The 22,225-nt window shown below is 36.6% G+C and overlaps 1 protein-coding gene across 1 annotated transcript in view; it reads right to left on the bottom strand.

The window, feature by feature from the left end:
* Positions 1–22,225, bottom strand: part of WDR27 (WD repeat domain 27) — a 2,477,832-nt gene that overhangs the window by 549,959 nt on the left and 1,905,648 nt on the right. Inside the window, exon 22 of the mRNA XM_044072816.1 lies at positions 4,149–4,246. Within this exon, the coding sequence (XP_043928751.1) occupies positions 4,149–4,246 (98 nt within the window). The remainder of the gene's footprint in view (positions 1–4,148; positions 4,247–22,225) is intronic.

The following is a 22,225-nucleotide window of genomic DNA, read 5'->3' as shown; positions in this document are numbered from 1 at the left end:
CACACACACACACACTTTTTCACTTTTTTTTACATTTTTTTTTTTAATTTTACACTCACTGAACAGCAAAAGCACACTTAGCAAGCATAAAATAATGGCGGCCAGTAGGTCACTTTCAGCCCGAACTCCAGTGCAGCTTAATATGCTGTTGTGAAGCTGCAGATTTATTTTTCAGCAGGCATTACTTGTAGATTAACACCCCACTGGAGAATGTTTGTTCTCCAATCAGGCTTGCTGGTGTACATGTCACCCATTCTCTACACTTGATTAGTTTACTGCTGCTTCCCCGGTGTAGTGAATCGGAGGGCTGTCTCTGGCCTCATGTTTTATCATTCATCTACTCATGTGGTTATCACACAATCAGGAACACATTGTCATACCTTCATACTAACTCAAAACCTAATAAATACTAATGCTTAAGATGATGACCTATTATTTTAATATTTCAAGAAAGGTACAGCTAAGCAAGATATTCAACTTGAACAACAGATCATTGCTTGGAAGTGTTACAGCAATTAACACTAACATGCATTCATACAGCTTGTCTGGTTATTAGTAAAGACTTTCCTGGTAGTATCACACACAACTCTTTAAGCAAAGGTTAGGGCTACATGATGACTAGGATAGAAAGCCAAGGACTATATGCTCCAAAACAAAAGAAAAGTATCAATGTAACTGGCAGTGTAGTGCAGACGCATCTCTCACCCAACATTTTGCTGGTATGAAGGCTACTTAAAGACAGAGGGTCACATGTTCAAGAGCCTTAATTTTGAGCCTACATCAACTTGTTCTATGCTCCATTGATGTTGATTTTTGTATCAGTCTATTCAAACCCAGATGCATGCTCATACTTCAGTTTTTCAACAAACCAGGATACAAGCAGTGGTAAAAAAAAAAAAACATAGGTTTATATATAAGTTAACAGTGGTAGGTCAAAGGCAGCATGTTTGTTCAAGGAAAACAGGCAAGGGAGCATCCATCTCTGATTATATTAGCTACAGAGAAATTAACTCAGAAGGTAAGAGCTGCGTTAAAGAGTAAAGCATTCTGTGGGGGAGAATTGTCTACATATGTTCGCAGACAACTGTATGTCAGTTTTAAAAGATAATGACAAATAGCTCCCAAACAGTCTAAGAATAGCTCAAAGTTTTTGTGAGGAATCAGATCTGTGCTTTCATCCATAATAGTCCCTAGCAATAAAAATAGTAAGCAAGAAAGGGAAGAGAGCTGAGACAATAATATCGAAAGGGGTAGAGAACCATCTGGGTTTTAAGTTATACAAGATCAACAATGAAACAAGAGAAAAGAGCTATGTAGATTTGAAGAAGGTGATGAATCTATTAGATAAATGATAAAATAGTTCATTGGGGCAAGGATAAAGGTAATCAAACATTACACCTAGTAATATATATATATATATATATATATATATATATAGAGAGAGAGAGAGAGAGCGAGTCTGCCAAAAATAAAACAATATGCAAGATTCAAAAGCTATTTGATAGGTAAAAAATCAAAAGGACCTTGGCAAAATAGACCACAATCCTTTGTACTTAACCTGGTTGACTTCTGTGAGAAGGTTACTGAAGCAATGGATGTGGGCAAATCAATACACACTGCATATCTAGACCTTCCAAAAGTGTTCAACACCATCCTTCACTCAGTTATCATAGATAAACTATCCCAGTTAAATCTTAATCCCTGTGTAACTCATTGGATAGTAAACTGATTTACAAATAGAACCTAGGAAATTAGGATGGGCTGCTCTTCCTCCTCCAAAAGACCTGTCACTAGTGGTCTATCCCAGAGTTCAGTCCTTGGGCCACTCATCTTTGGTGTTTACTTCTCAGAGGTCAAAGCTACTGTTAAGAGTTTATGGCTGACCAGGTCTGCAGATGACTTTAAAATTGGTGCCATTATAAACTCCCCAGAGAACATCAATATCCTCTGTCTTTCCCAAACCAACAGCTGGTGCCAAACCCATGGACTAAAACTGAATGCCAAGAAATGTATAATAGTATACTTCATCTAGCAAGAAGTCTCTTGTAACAATCAAAATGAGAACATACCTCTGAAAATTGATCTAGTGGTTAGGGACCCAGAAACCTATGTAGGCAAAGGACTGTCCTTCGATTACCATGTATCCACTATAGTAAGAACATGATTTTTCATTGCACAACTTATTACAAAGTATATGGCGTCCAGGTCCAGGGATGTGATCATTTCTCTGTATTCTGCACTCATTGTGCTGATTAGTGAGTATAATGCTCCCTTCAGTATATTCCTGTCCAAACATCTGACACAACTCAAATGCCCACAACACTTTCTTACTAACAAAATTAAGGACTTACATCAAAAATTATGCAGACCATCTAAATGCCTAGCCCCTCTTCTTGGTGTCATACAGGCTACTTAGGGGTAATCTTTTCCCTCACGTACACAGCCTCAAAAGACCTTATTCTGTAAAACCTACTGCACATTTACAATCCTTATGGGGGCATAAACACCTGTTCAAAAGATCTAAATTTCTTTTATAACATAAACAGAACATCTTGGAAGGACAGATATATTTCAGAGAGAATACCATATCTTTGGAATAGTCTTCCTCTCCACACAAAGCAAAATACTTCTCTTGCACTATTCAAACATAATCTAGATGAATGGATGGGTAAACACAAATTTACCAGTGGTTTAGCACCCGTGTTGTTCATGAACAGAAGCAACAATCATATGTTCTACTCATCTCTGGGTTATTCAAACTTAAAATATGAGGGCTAAAAAATATGGAAATGTATAGCTAAGCTCATGGATCAATAGCTTAGTAAGTACCTTATAACCTCTCTGTAAAAATAAAATAACAACCCCCCGCTTGTAGTCTTGATTTGTAATTTGCATATTTATCACAATACCCTTATAAATGAAAGGTTGAATTCATTTTTCCACAGATGACACTCTTTTTTCTGACAGGCTCTTTCTCATTTTGTTCAATATGCATTTGTTGTGGGAAGGTTTTGCATTTTGATTTCTATCTTATTTGGGACCCATCTTTAATGTAATGGCCATCAAGGTTTTCAAAAGCTAAATGTTTCTTCAGAGTAAAGCTTGATTAATTATGCAGGGCTGATGAGTTTAAAAATGGTAAAACATCTTGTCTACAGTCTGAAGAGTCAAGCTAACTTGATTGAATGCATTAATTATGATTTGTGGGTAAATGTGCATTTAAAAGCCAGTCTGCTCAAATGCTTGCATTCCCATAAGAAATAATCTGTGTATCTCCTACTCGGTCTTCATCCTGGGGTCAAGGAAATATCTCACAGAATTACTCTTTGAGGAACTCTAAAATATTTAAACAACCAATATGAGCAGAAGTGTGATCCAACACTGGATATTAAATGATTTTGGACTATCAACATCAGTGGAGCACAGAATGGTTGATACAAGCTCATGGAGTAGCATGGGTACAGCTGGGAATGTTCATACTGACAGCAGACTAAATGTCCATGTTGTTAGAAGTACCTGCTGTGTACTATCCCTTAAAATGCATACTATCATCTTCAAACTTCCGAGAGTAGGGTATTCATCTTAAAATAACAAATTATTTTACCTGTACTGTAAAGTGAAATATTTATTTAAAATACTGCTGAATAACCCATATACTTTAATTTCACTAGGTAGATATATAGAAGAAATAGTGTTTGAGTCTGAAATTGCAGCTAAGCTACCTTCCATATAACCCTACACTATATGGAGACTGCAGATTACTTTTACACAGATTTACTTATATATCTGTTTATTTATACAAATTTACCTATATGATCTTGGTCTAAGTAGCCTTTCAGGAAATTAAACAAGCACATTTTTTATTATTCTTGTATAATTCTCTAAAACAAATCTATTAATGCACATATTTGCCTCAGTAATAAGATCTGCCAGCAAACATGAATCTATAACATTTAAATGCTACATTCAGAAACATTTCAAACTTGTACCATTTGAAAAAGTATGGAGAATTCAAACAAAACAAATATATTTCTAAGTGAATGACAAAAAAGCAAAGTTTCATATTTGTTGTCATAAATATACTTAATAAACAAGACTGTTTATACCACTAAAATGTGTTTCCATTAGTGAAGAAGAAAGTCTCCTACCTCATTGTCCTCATATCCCATAGCTTAATACCATCTGTAACAGCAGTAGTTAGGAAAAGATTGTAAGCCTCTGGAGGCTGAGAGCAAAATGCTGATCCCTAATGCAGTAAGGAGAAAATTATAATAAATAAAATATTTTTTAAACTACTGTTAACATGCAACTCTATTGCTAGCTATATGAACCAGAGATTGTTTAGATTATTTCATTTACATAAAATTCATGCCATTACCAAATTACATTTGACAAAGTAAACTTGTTTTTATTAAGTCAAATTCATATTTTGGTAAGTAGTAAGTATGTGAATCAAAAATGTCCAAAAGTGATTCTCCATATCTCAGTTATCTGGAAGAAAAAATACTGTCCACTCAACAGAGGAAGACAGACTAGAACACAAATTAAGAGAAAAAAAAAGTTTGATCAAGCCCAAGTTAAGACTCTGCCTCCATAAAGCCTACATTAAATGTCCTTGGCAGCAATCTAGTTAATTTGATCTCTGAAGATTAAAAACGAAAACGCATGCGGATATTTTATTTGAGATTACTACTATTCATTAATGAGTCTTGTCTGTGTTGCCCATTATAGCACAAAGAAAGACAGAAGACCTTTCCAGGAACTGGGTACCTGCTGCTGGTAACCATTGTAGAATCAAAGCAAGGAAAGCTAATGAAAAGAAAGAGACTAAGAAGTGCTATAAAAATGCAGCTAAGCTCCATTCCATACAATCGTAAATGGTTGTACCTAACACTGGAAGAAACCAAGCCTACACTATATAGATACCACAGTTTATTTACACAAACTTACCGAATGACCTTGGTCCATCTAGCCTTTCAGAACATTAAACAAGCATTTTTCAGTTTCTGCATCCTATAATGCTCTAAAAGTAATCTATTGATGAACGTAATTACACTCAATTTAAAATAATAAGGAACAAGTATGAAAAAAATTTAACATTTTGCTCACATTTTTTCAAAATATGAATTTTAAAGTGGCACTCTTACATTCTTTTATTGTATTAATTATCATTTAAAATTGATGTGAATGAGAATCATTGTTTGCCATCTCATTCTATCCTAAAATATACATTTGCAAAGAAATATAATAAGCATGTTTAAGAGATAGAGACTGTAGATATTTTTATTACCATCACCCTACGTACATCAAAAAGCATTTCTAGACATTCCTTGAGTATTATCAGCCACTTTAACACTGTTACATGTCTCTGTAACTCAAATGCATTCACACTTCACAAACTGCACAAAGATATAATAAAAAAAACAAAAAACAAATACAAATGCAAGTACACACACACACACACACGCATACCACAAACACACACATACACACACGCACATACTACACATTCACAGATAAAACAACAATGAGATTTGCCAACGTTAAAAAGAAAAACAATATCAAAATAAAAAAGCAGAAAAGAAAGAAAGAAGAAACTCACAGGCCCAACCAGACAGTTGGAAAATAACACTACTGGCAAAATGAACTTGAGTCTGATACCCCCATTCCAAAAGATTCACTATCTAAGATCTAGTGTAAGGCCTATCTATAAAGCAGGCTTACACGAGTACATTGCTTACATCAAGGGAAATGCATTGGAATCAGACCATGAATATCTACACTAAATATGATTAAACTAATCAAAATATATCTAAACTGCAAAACAAACATATCTGCATACACACATAACTGTCACTACATTATTAAAATAACCCTATAGGGGTCTGAATAGAGAGATGATAAAATCAGCAAGCAAATGAGAGTAGTATTGCTGGAATTCAATTCATCCTCAAGTCTTGGTGAGTATCTTCAAAAGGTGCATCCTGTTTTTACAAAATCTCACCAAGACAACACTGATATATAGACTATATTTTATATACTGTAGACAGGAGTAGATTCAAAAATAAAAAAGACAGCTGAGTGTACAAGTTCCAAGATAAATAAGTGCACAATCCTTGTATGCACACTGGTGCCCATACCTCTCAACTGCCCAGATTTTTGCAGAATGTCCAGGTTTTTGGCTCATATTTTTGGTCAGTTCCACAAATTATTTGTATTTTTCTGGTAAATTACTGTGATGATATGAGGATTTATGTCAGTAAATAATGACATACATTTCAGTTTCAGATCTCTTATCCTTCAGAAAATGTATGCTGAAACAAACCCTGTTACTCTAGCAACATTCTAAGTTTATAAGAGCGATATTTAAAATGTGTCCCTATTTTTGGCCCATTGTCCCCCCATTTTGACAGTCTTTGAAGATTTCTTGCACTAAGAGGTTGAGAGGTATGCTGGTACCAGAACGGGAAAAAATGACAGTATAGAATCCTTAAGACAAGGAAACATTCTTACAATGAGGTTAGGCCAGACTCAGGGCGAGGATGGCCCCTAAGTTGCAGAAGGAAGTAGTGGTCCACATAAAACACAAAAACTGACAGGCCAAAGATGAGCCAAAAAGATGAGTGGACTATTGAGGATTAAGAAGAAATCCTGTATTGTTGCTATTATGCAAGAAGTCCAGAATTTGAAGATAGAAGATATTCAAAAATATTGAGAGAAATCAGAGGAAACTAAAACACTTGCACTAGAAAAATTCTCAAAAGCTTCAAATGCAAATATGTGTTCATTAATACAACAGATCCATGAAGAACATTATACAGAGCAAGAAACTTAGGGACATTTGGAAAAGAAAGTAACAGAGGAAGTGCAAAGTAGAAAGAAGAAAACCTAGAGATTTCTGAAAGTTATAAAAAGAAACATGGACATGGGAAAGAAAGATCTGATATGAGCAATATTTATGCTAACGAGAAAGCCAAACAAATCAATACAAAAAACAGCCCCAAGGATATTTGAAGAAAAATACAGGCAGAGGAACCCAGATATGGAAAATTTCACAATATAAAAATTAAGATCACAAAGAGGGAACTAAGACCAGAAGATCAGCAAAGTAGAAGTTAAAGAAATAGAAGCTGAAGTTAAGGAATACCTATGAAGTGAAAGATTTAGTGTAGAAAGTCTAATACAGGTTATGTCACAGCATGATGAAACAATGAGTCCCAAAACTAAGGAGAAAAAGGTACAGCAGGAGACATCTGAAGAAGAAATATGGACATGGGAAAGAAAAAGAGATTTAATATGGTGCAATATTTATGCAAAGGTGAAATCAAAACTTAATCAATACAAAAAAGCAGTACCAAAGATATTTGAAGAGAAATGCAGGCAAATGCATTTGGATATGGAAAATTTCACAATACAAAAAAATAAGAAAACAAAGAGGAAATGTAGATAGGAGGATTAGTAATAAATATGTTACAAAAATTAAAAAACTGAAGTTATGAATTACCTGCAATATGAAGGATTTAGTGTAGAAAATCAAACTCTGATAATGTCACAGTATGATGGAGCAATGAGGTAGAACAGGAAGCATCAGTTTACTTGTCACACAAAGATACTCTAGAGCCATACCTCTCAACCTCTTAGAGCAAGAAATTTGGACAAAGCCATAAATAATTGGGGGTGGGGGGACAAAGGCGCAAAAATACTGACAATTTTTAAATATTGCTCTTTCAAAAAGTTAATAGAATATAAGGATTTGCATTAACATGAATTTTCTGAAAGGTAGAAAGTCTGAATCTGAAATGTCTGTCATTATTTTCTGATTTCATTCCTTAAAAATTTCCAATGATTTGTCAGAAAATCACAGTTTTAGGAGAAACAGTCCAAAAATAAGAGGCAAAAATCTGGACATTCTGTGAAAATCTGTACAGTTGAGAGGGATGTCTGGAGTCTTTAGCAGAAAACCAGTACAAAAGTTCAAATGGAGTTGCATGACAAGGGGAGGAGTAGGAAACAGTGGTGACTTTAATGCATTCAATGTTGTGGAGTGATAGGCCAGTGAGTTCTCATATGAAAGAGAAATGGATGATGCAGGATGCAGCTTAAGAGAATATGTCACAGGAAGATGTTCTGGAACTTTACGTAGAATGCCCCAGGAAACAGAGGATCAAGTATTTGGCTGTATTTCCCAATAGCTGAAGAGAAACAGATATAGCCAGATAGAACATACAGGGCTAAAACCTGGAATGGTATGTTCCAAACCACAGTGCAATAGGGCCTTTCAGAAGAAAAAAACAGATGGGGGATGGGTATGAGGAGAGTTGAGGAAGAATGAAAATGGACAACACATACCTAATTATGGTGAGTACATAACTTATAAATCTGATATTGTCCTTTTCATTCTTCCTCACTTATGGGGCAGAGTGTCTAGCTATGTTGACCTTGACTGGTCCTCATGGAAAGGTATTCCAGAGTACTGCCGAACCAAAGGAGGTTCTGTTTCTAGATATGATGTCCAATTTGTAATGTGAAACAAAGGTATGAGTCTTGGACCATGCAGCTGCTGCACAAATGTCATCAATAGATGTTTTGACCAAAAGGCAGATGAAGTAGCCATGGATCTAGTTGAATGAGCTTGGGGAGGTTTTGGTAATGTGATACAGTCTGTAATCCATTTAGCTAGGGTAACTTTGGAAACTGGTTTGCCTAGGTGATTTAGAGAAAAAGATACAAAAAAATTGTCTGACTTTCTAAAGTGTTTTGCCCTGTGAAGGCAGAAACATAGTTGTCTATGCACATCAAGGAGGTTTAGCATGTATTCTCCTTCACTGGAAGAATTAGGAAAGAAAACTGGCAAGTTAATGGACTGGTTGATGTTATTTTCAGAAGCCACTTTAGGTAAAAAAGAAGGGTTATTCCACAAGGAAACCCTATCCTTATGAAAAACAATGTAAGGGGTCTTTGCTGAAAGAGCTTGGAGTTCGGATATTCTTTTTGCTGAAGTAACAGCTACCAAGAAAACCATCTTCCATGATAGAAATTTTAGGTTAGATTTATCTGATGGGTCAAAGGGCTTCGAGTACCGCAGTAAGATCCCAGGGTGGTGAGAGATCCTTTATCAAAAGTCTCAGAAGAAAAATGTCTTTCATAAAGGCCTTACACAATCTAGAAGTAACCAAGGGAAGGAACTTATTCCCTATGTGGAAATTTGAAATTGCTGCCAACTGAAGTTTAACTGTAGACAAACTAGCACCCTCTTTGAGAAGAGTCATCAATAAATGAAGAATAGCTGAAAATGGTGCGATCCTAAAAGTGATCAATCTGTTTATTTGCCACTCAAACAGAGAAACTTGTCATCTACTTTTATAAACTGTTTTGGTACAGCCCTTATGAGAAGCCAAAATAATGTCATGAACTGGGGAATAGAGCCTAGACTGTCTAAGTTCATAGGTTCATAGGTTCATAGGTTCATACTAGGCTATCTGCCCAAGGGCATTTATAAGCCTAGCCAGTATTACTGGAAGTGAGAAACCATGCGGTCAACATGAAAGCCTGAATGTTGGCGTGTTGAATCCCTGATGCATGAGAGAGGAGATCCTGATTAGGCTCCAGTATCTATGGAGGATAACAAATATGAGACCATAGAAAGGGAAACCATACTTGTGGGACCAGAAGGGGGCAATGAGGATTACTAAGCTCTTCAGCCTGCTTGCTTTCTACAAAAAATTTGCAATCAGGGGAAGAGGAGGATAAGTATAAAGGAGACCTGAGGGACAAGCATGAAAAAGAGCATCTCTCAATGACTCCCCTGAGAGGGGATCAGAGCAAAGTACTTGCTGCACTGATTGTGGAGAAGGGTGAAAAATAGGTTGCAGCAAGGTTGGCCCCAACTCCTGAAGATCATATTTGCTACTGACTGATTGAGAGACCACTCTTTAGGCATCAATATGGATCTGCTTAGTTTTTCCACAGGCATGTTGGTCTTCCCTGGAATGTTCATCACAATTAGAAAGCACTCTGATGAGATTGCCCATTCTCAAACCTTCATGGCTCTCTGTAAAGGGGATAAGATTGAGTTTCTTTTTGTTTATTTATGTACCAGATTATAGGCATGTTGTTGGTCTGAACTGCAATAGTCACCAAGAAAGGTTAAAAAGTAGAACAAATCACTGTATACACTCGTATAAGATACGGAACTTGGTGCAAAAAAAATCCACAATTGAAGGAAGTAAGTTCACAAATTGTAGAAACGACAAAACGCCAACTAAAATAATAGTTGAAACTTCTCCTAAAGCAGGACGATCACAGGAACAGTTAAAAGTTAAAACGTTTTTATTCACCATACAATGAGTTAAGCGCTTTCACTCGTACACCACGAGCTTCCTCAGAACAATTAAATTAACTTTCCATTCATTCTTAAATACGCTATATTGGCGCCAAATACAAAAAAGTCCTTAAAGCTACAGTGCTCAGTTGCTAATTGTAATAATTGTAAATGACGTTTCTATAAAAATTGCATTCCTAATGGACTTAGATGCTTTACATTAAAATATGTGTTAGAAAAATCACACTGTGTATTGTTGCTTAAATTTTATACATCTAAACTTCCACTTTAATGCTCTCAATAAAAAATATATATTAAAATATCTGTTCAATCACATATATTCTGTCTCCTATATGGTGCATATGTATCAACAAACTTTTGATACTACTTATAAACACCATAAAGCCCACCTAGATCTCTGTAGCTCGAGCAGGCAGTGCTGGAAAACTACCTTCCACCAAGGTACACGATGGTAAAAAAGAAGAAGAAAGTGCAAATAATAAAAAGCACTGAAGCAGGAACTTCCAATAATCCACTCCTCATTCTTAAAACACAGGTTTAATACGATCACAGGTTTAGCGCTTTCATCCACAAAAGGTAGACTTCTTCAGAACCAATGAATACACAGAATAAACTGCATTTTATAGTAAGCAATAAACTGTAAGTAAAATTATTATATTCAGAAGTGTTGGAAGAATTTTACCAGCATGACACTTTGATCTGTTTAGGAAGTTCTATTTAGCCTATTTGGGTTGTATTTAGTGAAATAATTTTTTAAAGTTTTTGTAGTGTACCATTTTTGTTATATATGTATTTTATATGATATATATTTATTTATATAGTTAATCTAGTATATCCAACCAATCTATAGAAAGATCAGTTGGTAAGAATATTTTATCTAAATACAAGTGGTCTGTCTTTAAATTAAAATGCACACTAATTAATTAATTGGTTTTTTGGCGCCAAATCTGCTATAAAATGCAGTTTATTCTGTGTATTCATTGGTTCTGAAGAAGTCTACCTTTTGTGGATGAAAGCGCTAAACCTGTGATCGTATTAAACCTGTGTTTTAAGAACGAGGAGTGGATTATTGGAAGTTCCTGCTTCAGTGCTTTTTATTATTTGCACTTTCTTCTTCTTTTTTACCATCGTGTACCTTGGTGGAAGGTAGTTTTCCAGCACTGCCTGCTCGAGCTACAGAGATCTAGGTGGGCTTTATGGTGTTTTGGCATTTGGATTTTACTACTTATAAACAGTCATACCTTATGTGAACCATATAACCTTGTGAAAATACAGATACTAAAAGAAGTGCAAATAAGTTCTGAATCCTATCTGGTCAGGTAGAACCTTCTGGAAGACTCTTTTTTTCTAGCAGCTTTTATATTTCTTGTGCTGCATCCCTCCTTTGATTGGGTGGAACATCGGGAAGTTTCTTCCTTTGACAATGTGGAAAAAGGAAAATTGTATGTATTAACCTCCAGATATTATTCTTAGCCCCCTTAAATCTTTTATAATGTTTTTCCAGACATATAGGTGCAAGAAAAATGAACCTCCTCGATGCCTTCCAGAGTTGGACAGTTGATCAGCACTTCTGGAGTGCTGATAGGGCCTGTCTGAAAAAAAATCTTTAAAGCTCTGGTACTGCGGGCCTCCTCATCCTGTAGGATGGCATCTACCATTAAAATTTTCCCCTCTGCCTCTAGAGGAATTTCCTCCATGTAAATCCTAGAGAGTTACCTGAGATTTACAGAACCACATTTTCTTACCACATCCCTGGTTCCTAGAGAAGGTCCGTTTGGGTGTAGAAAACTTGATCTCCATAGCATACAGGGACTTTCCTTCTTGTTTGCTGTGGGTAAGTATCTCTTTCACTGATGGCCCACACAAGGAAATGCCAACAAAAGGGGAATTAACAAAGGACATCTTAAAAAGGCTCTGCAAAGTCGCATAGCTGCATCTAGGCATGTCTCCTTATGGCAATACCTGAACCAGCTGCTCATGAGGTCTCTTCATCTGTGTGAGAAATTAACCTCATCAAAGCATTTGAAATAGATAAAACAGAAATAGATAAAACATTGGGCAGTTGAGAGGAAGTCCCTCTGAAATCCTCAGCAGATATGGACTCTGAGAGAGTATCTGATAGTTCTTTATTCAAATTTCTCTCTGAAACCTAGTAAAATGCATGAGATAATTTAGAGACTTCAGAGCAAAAATAGCTGAGGTGATCACTCACTTTCCAAATCTGTCCCATGCTCTGGATTTCCTGTTAGGCAGAGGGACAGAAAAGCTCTGTTCCACTATCTGTTTCTTAGTAGCTGCCACTCCAGTGGGGTCTGTCTGTGGGTGGGGCCACAAATTTGTCAGGGCATGTGGGGATGTACTAGACAATATCCAGCTCCTTCTATGCCCGGCAAGAAACCAGAGCGATAAGTTCATCCTCTGGAGAGGGGGTACCGAAAACATAGATGGGCCAGAACCAAAAGCCTCCAAGAACACTGATTCTTCGGGAGAGGGGGTTTGGGACAAACAACCACCCTTCTGCTTCACGATCTCTAGTATATCTCCACAGGATATGTCATCCGGTGGTGATCTTGGGGATCCTTCTCCTTCGTCAAAATTGGTGCCTGCCGTGAGAGACTTCATGAGGCAGTCTATGTGTCTCCTCTTACACATACTCTTCTGGGGCAGCTCTTCTGTGGAATTTTCTGGAGAGGTGTGGGAAGAAAGGGGAAGTTCTTCTACTGGAACCAGCTGGAGACTCCTTGGAACTGGTTGTCCCTGTGGAATAGGTCTGACTGACTCAGAGTCTGGACCCGATGAGAGTAATGAGGTAGGATCCGAAACATGACAAGATGGTTCTCTCTAGACAGAAAAAGCCCTTTCCACCATCTCAAAGGCTGGGAGCCAGGGAAAAGCCCTTACCTGCCCCCTTAGAGCCAACGTTTCAGAAGAAGGTAGGTCTGGGCCACCTTCAGATCTGAATCTCGAGGAGAGACTCAGATCTGAACTGTCCAGGGCCAAAGCTCCGAGGGGAAGGGATGGATCCAATAAAACTTTAGTTGAACCTATCCCCTCAGATCTGACACCAACACTTTAGCTCTGAAACCTGTTATAATCCAAGGGAACTGGGGCATAACCAGTCAGGGAAATAGTCGAAGTGGAAGAAGGAACTTTCCTCGGATCTGACACCAAGCCTCTCAGGGATCTTGGAACTTTGGACTCCAAAACCTCTGATGGATCAGAAAAGGAGAAATAATAGTCTTAATTGTAAAAAGAATACTCACAGATCCAATAAGGAATAAAGCTTGTAAGACCTCCATCTAAATCTGAGCTTTGAGAAACTTTTGTATCACCCTGTCCACATCTGCTTCTGACAAGCTTCTGGAGGACCTACAGGAACAGGTGGAAGGGGGCCTGGAATGCTTCTGTGGTGTCTGGAAAAGCTGAGCAGGCAGGGTAAGTGAAATTGGCTTCATAATATATCTGGGGGTAGTACTCCAAAAAGAAATGTTCTGCTTCAGATCCAAGGACTTAGGGTCTAAGGGGGGACTGTTGGACTGATTGTGATAACTGTAGGAACCAAAGCCTTAGGATCTGAATGCTTTGGAACCTAAAGTTGAAAAGTCTTCCGATCCAGAGGGGTCAGATCCGAGATTTTCCTAGACTTTTTTAGTGGCTCAGACAATGACCTGGGGACTTTGAGGGAGAATATTTTTTGGTGTTCTAAAAAAGCAGACTTACTATGTTTGTAGGGGGGTTGAGCTCCTGGAGAGAAAGGTGAGGGAAGAAGACCCCTTAAAATAAGTTTATTTCTTCTGTCTACCAGGGCTGTTGGATTAAATGTGGCACATATACTGCACAACATGTCCAGTCAAGTGCCCAGCTCCAAGGCAATAAATGCACTCCTTGTGAGCATATGAATTTGGGATGTTATGCCCACAAGAAGTGCATTTTTTTAAAACCTGTGGGTTTACTTGACATACTGTAGCTAGAAGGAAAAATGAGAAGAAACCAACAGGTAAAACAAAAGAAACTACCAATTAGAAATGACCACCCAAAAAAGAAGGGGAAAAGAGAGAAATGCTACCAGCAATGGTAGAGATGGGAAGTACTATAAAAAAGTACAGAAAAAAGGTAAGAGAAACCCTGATGACCAGCAAAAATGAGGGGGAGTAAGAAAAAAGTCAATCAAAAAATCTCTCAGTAGAGAATAATGAAACTCACAATACCAATAGATGCTCTCAAGAGTGGAGCCTGCATCTGTTCATAAAGGCAGTCAATGAGATCTGAGGCAATAGGGATGGAGTGGAGCATTATGGGTGGAAGGAGGAGCTTGAGAGTTAGATCCAAAGTCTGAAATATGCACCCAAGTCAGATACGAGGATAAGTTCCATAACCCATAAGTGAGAAAGAATGAAAAGAACAACATCGGATCTTGGGCTATTTGGAAAAAGAAATGACTGAGGAAGTACGAAAATATAAAGATCAAAACCTAGAGATTTTTTTGAAAGGTATAAAAAAGAAACATAGACATGGGATAGAAAGAGACATATGATATGAAGTAATATTTATGCAAAGGAGAAAGCCAAAGTAATCAATTAAAAAAAAAACTCCAAAGATATCTGAGGAAAAATACAGGCAAAGACACCCAAATATGGAAAATTTCATAATACAAAAAATAAGATCACAAAGGGGGAACACAAAATAGAAGATTAGTAAAGCAGAAGTTAAACAAAATGGAAGATGACATCATGCAATACCTGCAAAGTGAAGGATTTATTGTAAAAAGTCTAACACAGGTTATATCACAGCATGATGGAACAATGAATGCCCTTAAGTAAGAAGAAATATGTGGAACAGGAGACATTTGAAAAAGAAATATGGACTTAGGAAAGAAAGAGATTTAATATGGTGTAATATTTATGCAAAGAAAAAGGCAAAACTAATCAATACAAAAAAGCAGCATCAAAGATTTTGAAGAGAAATGCAAGCAAAGGCATCCATATATGGAAAATTTAGTAACATGAAAAACAAAGAGGATTAGTAGTGAAGTTAAAGACATAAAAACTGAAGTTATGGATTATCTGTGAAGTGAAAGATTTAATGTAGAAAATCCAGCTCTGGTAAAGTCACAGCATGATGGAATAATGAGTCCCCAAATTAAGGAGAAAAAGGTGGAATAGGAAGCATCTGATCAGTTGCCAGATTAGGATACTCTAGACCCTGCAGTAAGAAACCAGTACAAAAGTTCAGTTGGGGTTGCACAGCAAGGAAGGGAACAGGAAATGGTGGCAACTATAACATGGAGTGATAGGCCATTGAGTTCCCATATGAAAGAGCAATGGATGACGCAGAATTCAGCTGAAGAGAATATGTCACGGGAAGATGTTCTGGAACTTTCCGTAGAATGCTCACAGGAAATGGATAATAAAGAATCTGCTCTCAGTTTAGAAAAAAGATCTAAAGGAAGATTTGCTTGATTTAACAGAGATGGATAGACATATTAAGGTTGATGAAAGAAATAGATTTCAGAAAGTGAATAAGACCCAATATGTTAGAAATCTGATAAAACAAATGAACACAGTAATCAAGACTATAACAAAATTAAATAGGATATATTAATGTGCAGAAAAATTAATAACAGATAAAGTCTTACAACAAAAATACAGGACAATAAGGGAAAGGAAGGGAAGAAGTTAAATGACATCATGGGAGTGCTGAACAGAGAAAACTATAAAGCAATTAAGACAGTAAGTGTCACTGTGAGAAGAGTATAGAAGATAGAACAGATGAACAAAATTACTTAGAAAGACAGACATGATAAAAGAAATGCACAGTATTAGAATGGACCAAGATATATCTTGCACTATTCCAAATAATAAACTAAAGATATCAGCACAGGCAGAAAAAAATAGAAGATATGCAGAAAAATATAAAGGAAAAGTACAAAATAAGCAATTCATTGATGATCCAAAAAAAGTTTTTACAGAGAATTGGGAAACAAAGCAAAAGCAATAGAAACACTACCAAAAAGAAGAAATATACATATTTTGGAGATATATATATAAAGACCACATGGACCATAACAAAGATGTTGAATGGAGAGAAGAAATACAAGAAACATTAAGAAGTCCAAATGTGCAGGATATGAAATGGGATGAATAATGGCCAGAGAAACTAAAACAAAATTAAGAAAATCTTCTATCTGAAAAACATCAGGCTCAAATGCAGTACCTAACTTCTGGCTAAAAGTATTAACATTGTTACATGAAGAGTTAGCCCTGAGAAAGAACTACTTACATGCACACTCCAAACACAAACCAACCTGGTTAAAAACAGGAAAAAATATACTCCTAGTCCTTAACAGTGAACCTGCAAGCTATCATAAGTCTATAGATGGATAACTTGGCTTCTGCAAATATATAAACTATAAACTGGAATTGATGCCGACAGAGTTTACAGTCATTTGGAAGAAAACTCAATCACTGCAAAAGAACAAAATGGCAACAAAAGAAAGCCATGTGGAACAAAGGATAATATGTTGTTATATAAAGTCATAATGGAGAATTGTGAAAAAGATGAAAAATCTAAGATTGGCATATATAGATTACAAAAGGCATTTGACAATATCTTACATTCATGGATATAAGCATGATTACAGATGTACAAGACACACCTCAAATTGACCAATTACATTACAGTGATCATGAAACAGGGGAAAACCACTTTGCAATTAAGCTATGATAAAGGAAAAATTATTATCCCAGGGATAAAAATTCAAAGGGGATATTCCAGGGTGACTCTTTGTCACCGTTGCTCTTTTGTCTTGCACTTAACCCATTAAGCTGTCTACTAAACAGATTAGGTCATGGCTACAATTTGGTTCCCAGACAACAGCAAAGTGTAAAGACTTCTCATTTATTTATTTTTTTATACTGATGATTAAAAACTGTATAGTTTGTCTGATGAGGAGTTGAAAGCACTACTGGAAGTGGTTAAAACTGTCTCAGGTGATATAAGAATGTCATTTGGTCTTGATAAATGTGCAAAAGCAACATTTAAAACAGGAAAGCTGCAGCTACAAAAAATATCAGTCTGGGACAGGAATGTGATATGAAGGAACTTGAGCATGAGGGAGTGCAAAAATATTTGGGAGTCAGTGAAAGACTGAAAACAAAACATGAAAAGATGCAAACAAAAATCAGTACAGAATATTTTAGAAGACTAAAATTAATACTGAAAACAGCCCTGACATCTAAGAACAAAGGCCAAGCTATAAACCAATTTACTCTTCCTGTTCTAACTTACAGTTTTGGAGTGACTGACTGGCTCCAAAAGGTATCAGATGAGTTGGACAGGAAATCAAGAAAAATGCTTAAAATTTATTAAATTATATATAAAAATCAATGTATGGAAGAAATTGGGAAAAGGTATAAATATAGCTGCAAGTAACAAAACCCTTGGATCTGATGCAGGAATGATTAAGGAGAGGTGAATTTAAACCAAAAGATCAAAGGTTAATATTAGCGTCCCGCGATACTGAAGAACGTCCACATTGGTTTACAAAGTCCATTGAACATGTGGAAGAAACAGACAAATGCAGGTTCTGTAAAACAGAAGTGGAAACAGTTGCACATGTTGTTGCTGGATGTGATACACTAATAGCAGAGGGCCTATATACTGAAAGGCATAACAATGTGGCAAGGCTGTAGCATTAGGGATTGTGCAAACATTCCGATATTGATGCAGCTGAGAAGCATTGGGAACATGAGCCACAAAGCATTACAGGAAGTTTATATCACATGGAATCACCCATTACCAACAGTTCAAAAAACAGATGCGAGAAAACCAGATATACTGTAGTAGTTCATGAAAAGAAGACAAAAGTAGCATTGATAATTGAAATTACCACACCCAGTGATTATAGTGTTTTAGGGTGGAATATAAATATTCAGTCCAAACCAATTACTATGCACGTGGGGGATGCACGGCCCAACCAAACTATGAAAAAACAAAGATGGCCAGCAAAATTAGCAGTTGAATATGCAGCCAAAGACCAGATAGTGAATAATCAGACCATTTAATTATAAATAAAGCAGACCGGTTTTGGCAATTAAATGCCTTCTTCAGTGTTGAACAAACAGTGAAAGTTAACAAAATAAGAATGCAAATTTATACAAAATATTGGCCAATAGGCACATAATGTGCTGTTAGACCTCATGAATAATATATGATATATTCTGTACAAGCAAACATAAAACAAGGAACATGGTTGAATTGTATATAATGCCCTGAATCAATAGTTCCAAAAATCACAAGAGACAAAACCATAATAGACTAAGGAACCATAAAGGCTGCAAATATACATAGTTAGATATGTACCTCCATAGTCATAATTATAATTATGCTAAATATTTGGAAAAATAAAGGTAAGCCTGTGTGGGGCACATTTCAAAACCAGACGTAAAAATAATTCTGGTTACTTTTTACAATATATATATAAATATATGTATATAAAAGTAAATATCGATGTCTATAAAAAAACAGTCAAAAAATATAAAGCCTAATACTGTTAATAATAAGATAAATTCAGTGCCTCCTACTGCATTGGCTAACAGTTAACACTGATCATTGGGACCAGGTGGGAGCGTGACGCCCAGAATAATTATCCAGTACCTCTCTTAGTAATAGATCATACCTGACAAATACAATTAAATAATTCAGAAACTATTATACCTGATATAGTTGTCAATACAACCTTTTCATGGCAAATGTTAGAGATGATCATTTAGACCAGGTGGAAAAAGTGCACCCAAAGTGATTATCCAGTACTTCTCTTTATGATTGAGAATACCATGCCACCCTTGTGGGTTACTACGATCACCCACTATACGGTCAATAATCATGAACATGAACTGTGCTTGTAGATGTTTTGATACATGTCGATATAAGGCATTGGTCTCCCTTTTGTTTTTAATGTCACTGCGATGTTCATTTATTCGTGACCTCAGTGGCCGGGAAGTCTGTCCCACATAAAATGCCCCACAATGGCATGAAGCCAGGTACACAACCCAATCACTGCTACAGTTTCCAAAAATTTTGCAGTCAAAGACCTTACTTGTATTTCGACTCGAAAAGTTCTGAGACTTGGTGATCTGTTTGCAATGCCCACAGTGACCACATGGGTGTGTACCCAATAATTCATGTCCCATTATTGTAAGTTGTTTGTGAATTGCTCCACCACTACCAATATGTTTGTAATGGGAGAGATGGGACCCCAATGTTTTGCCTTTTCTGTACGAAAACTGACATTCCTCACCCAAAAAAGATCTAAGTTGTTCATTAGCTATTAGTATATTCCAATGTCTATTAATGATATCCCTAATAGCGTAATAGTTCCTACCATATGTAGTGATGAATCTAATGGTTGATGATCTGGAATCACCAGAAGGGATCTTGTAATCTAGCAATCTGTTCCTTTGAATCTGGGAAGATCTTGTCCATGCAGTATTGATATCTGAGAGATTGTATCCCCTACTTGCAAATCTGTGACATAAATCAAGACTAGCAGTGTCATAGTCTGACTGGGTGGAACTAAGGCGTTTCATGCACATAAATTGTGAAACCGGGATGTTTCTGATAGCATGACATGGGTGCATGCTTGATGCATGTAGTAAAGTATTATATTGGGGGTACTTGCGAAACACTCTGGTGGCCAACGTATGATCACGATTCCTGGAGATCGTAACATCCAAAAAGTTGATAACCTGCATATCATAAGTGATAGAAAATTCGATTCCCCAGATGTTGCCATTGAGATAATCCACAAATTCATGCAAATAGCACACATCCGCACGCCATACCATCCAACAATCGTCCAGGTACCTGCGCCAGATGTCCATTTCAACCAGGTATATATTATGAGATGTATCATAAATCATGCACTCTTCAAAATATGCCATAAACAGGTCAGCATAAATGGGAGCAAAAGATGCTCCCATAGCTGTACCCTGTAGTTGCCAATAGCATTGCCCTTGAAAGTATAAAACATTCTTGTTGAGTACATGTTCTGACATGCATATCAATAGCGTGTTAAAAACTGGTGAGTATAAACCTGCCCTATCCAACCAATATTTAAGGGCTTGTAATCCAGCCCAATGTGGTATACTCGTATACAAGGCTTTAACATCCAGTGAGCACATGAGCCACCCTGGCTCCAATTGTGTATCCTCGATAATTTTCAGGAACTGTGTAGTGTCTTGTAGCCTTGCCCTGACCAAACCCAAAAGAGGTTTAAGATATTGCTTCAGGAAGGCGGACAAGGGTTCAGTCAAAGACCCAATACCTGAAACATTCACCTATCTAAAGTTATCCTCCTAACTCGCTATCCTAATAAACAGCCTATCCGAATAACTTCCATCAACTTTGTAACCTGATAACAAAAGTTATGTATAGAGTTCCAACATAGAAATCTGCAATTGTCCCCCTGAAGGGGTACCTAGTCAGCACAAAAATGCCCAACTATTATACATTGTATGGAAAAGCCCTATACATAAACACAATGTAAGTGTATATAGTAGAGAGAATGTAATCATAAAGTTTAAAAATTAGTCCCAAAAAGAAAAGGTCTTATTCCAAAACGAAAAGTCACTCAATCCATCCGATAAAAAATCTGTATAATCTGACATCTAGTCCAAACCAAAGATGTTGCAACTCGCACGTGTGGTAAACGCCCGTTGTACTCCGGTCACAATCACATATATGAATTGCAGAGAAATGTCCCGAAAATATAAAAATATATCAACTTGTTACCTTGAATAACGATGTATATCAATGTAGCACCAATTACCAGAATGTTGTCCCTCGATCGTAAATATACTATTGCTTCAGTAGTAGAAGACGCACTTGATGTATATAGTTAGAATAATCCACTAAATCGTAGGCCCCTGTTCCTGGAAACATACAATACGCCACATCCCCAGATGAAAGAGCAATGCAATACACCATGTACTGAAAACAGCATCCATTTGACAAAAAAAGCATCCGTTGTTCGAATCACAGTCTCAAATCCAGCTAGATACGTGCTGGATAATGCGAAAGTCCGTAGCACTATCAGGAGAGGTTCCTCTGTAACAGAAAATGGTGCATCAACTGCTGGTCCCACAGCACAGTACAAGAATTCAGTCCAAACCAATTACTATGCACATGGGGGATGCATGGCCCAACCAAACTGTGAAAAAACAAAGATGGCCAGCAAAATTAGCAGTTGAATATGCAGCCAAAGACCAGATAGTGAATAATCAGACCATTTAATTATAAATAAAGCAGACCGGTTTCGGCAATTAAATGCCTTCTTCAGTGTTGAACAGTGAAAGTTAACAAAATAAGAATGCAAATTTATACAAAATATTGGCCAATAGGCACATAATGTGCTGTTAGACCTCATGAATAATATATGATATATTCTGTACAAGCAAACATAAAACAAGGAACATGGTTGAATTGTATATAATGCCCTGAACCAATAGTTCCAAAAATCACAAGAGACAAAACCATAATAGACTAAGGAACCATAAAGGCTGCAAATATACATAGTTAGATATGTACCTCCATAGTCATAATTATAATTATGCTAAATATTTGGAAAAATAAAGGTAAGCCTGTGTGGGGCACATTTCAAAACCAGACGTAAAAATAATTCTGGTTACTTTTTACAATATATATATAAATATATGTATATAAAAGTAAATATCGGTGTCTATAAAAAAATAGTGAAAAAATATAAAGCCTAATACTGTTAATAATAAGATAAATTCAGTGCCTCCTACTGCATTGGCTAACAGTTAACACTGATCATTGGGACCAGGTGGGAGCGTGACGCCCAGAATAATTATTCAGTACCTC

The sequence above is a fragment of the Protopterus annectens genome, chromosome 1.part0 (genome assembly GCF_019279795.1).
Source record: "Protopterus annectens isolate FY-2018-M chromosome 1.part0, PAN1.0, whole genome shotgun sequence".
In the NCBI taxonomy this organism is placed as follows: Eukaryota; Metazoa; Chordata; order Ceratodontiformes; family Protopteridae; genus Protopterus; species Protopterus annectens.
Note: the sequence above shows the minus strand (reverse complement) of the source record. Positions and strands in the feature narration are given on the sequence as shown.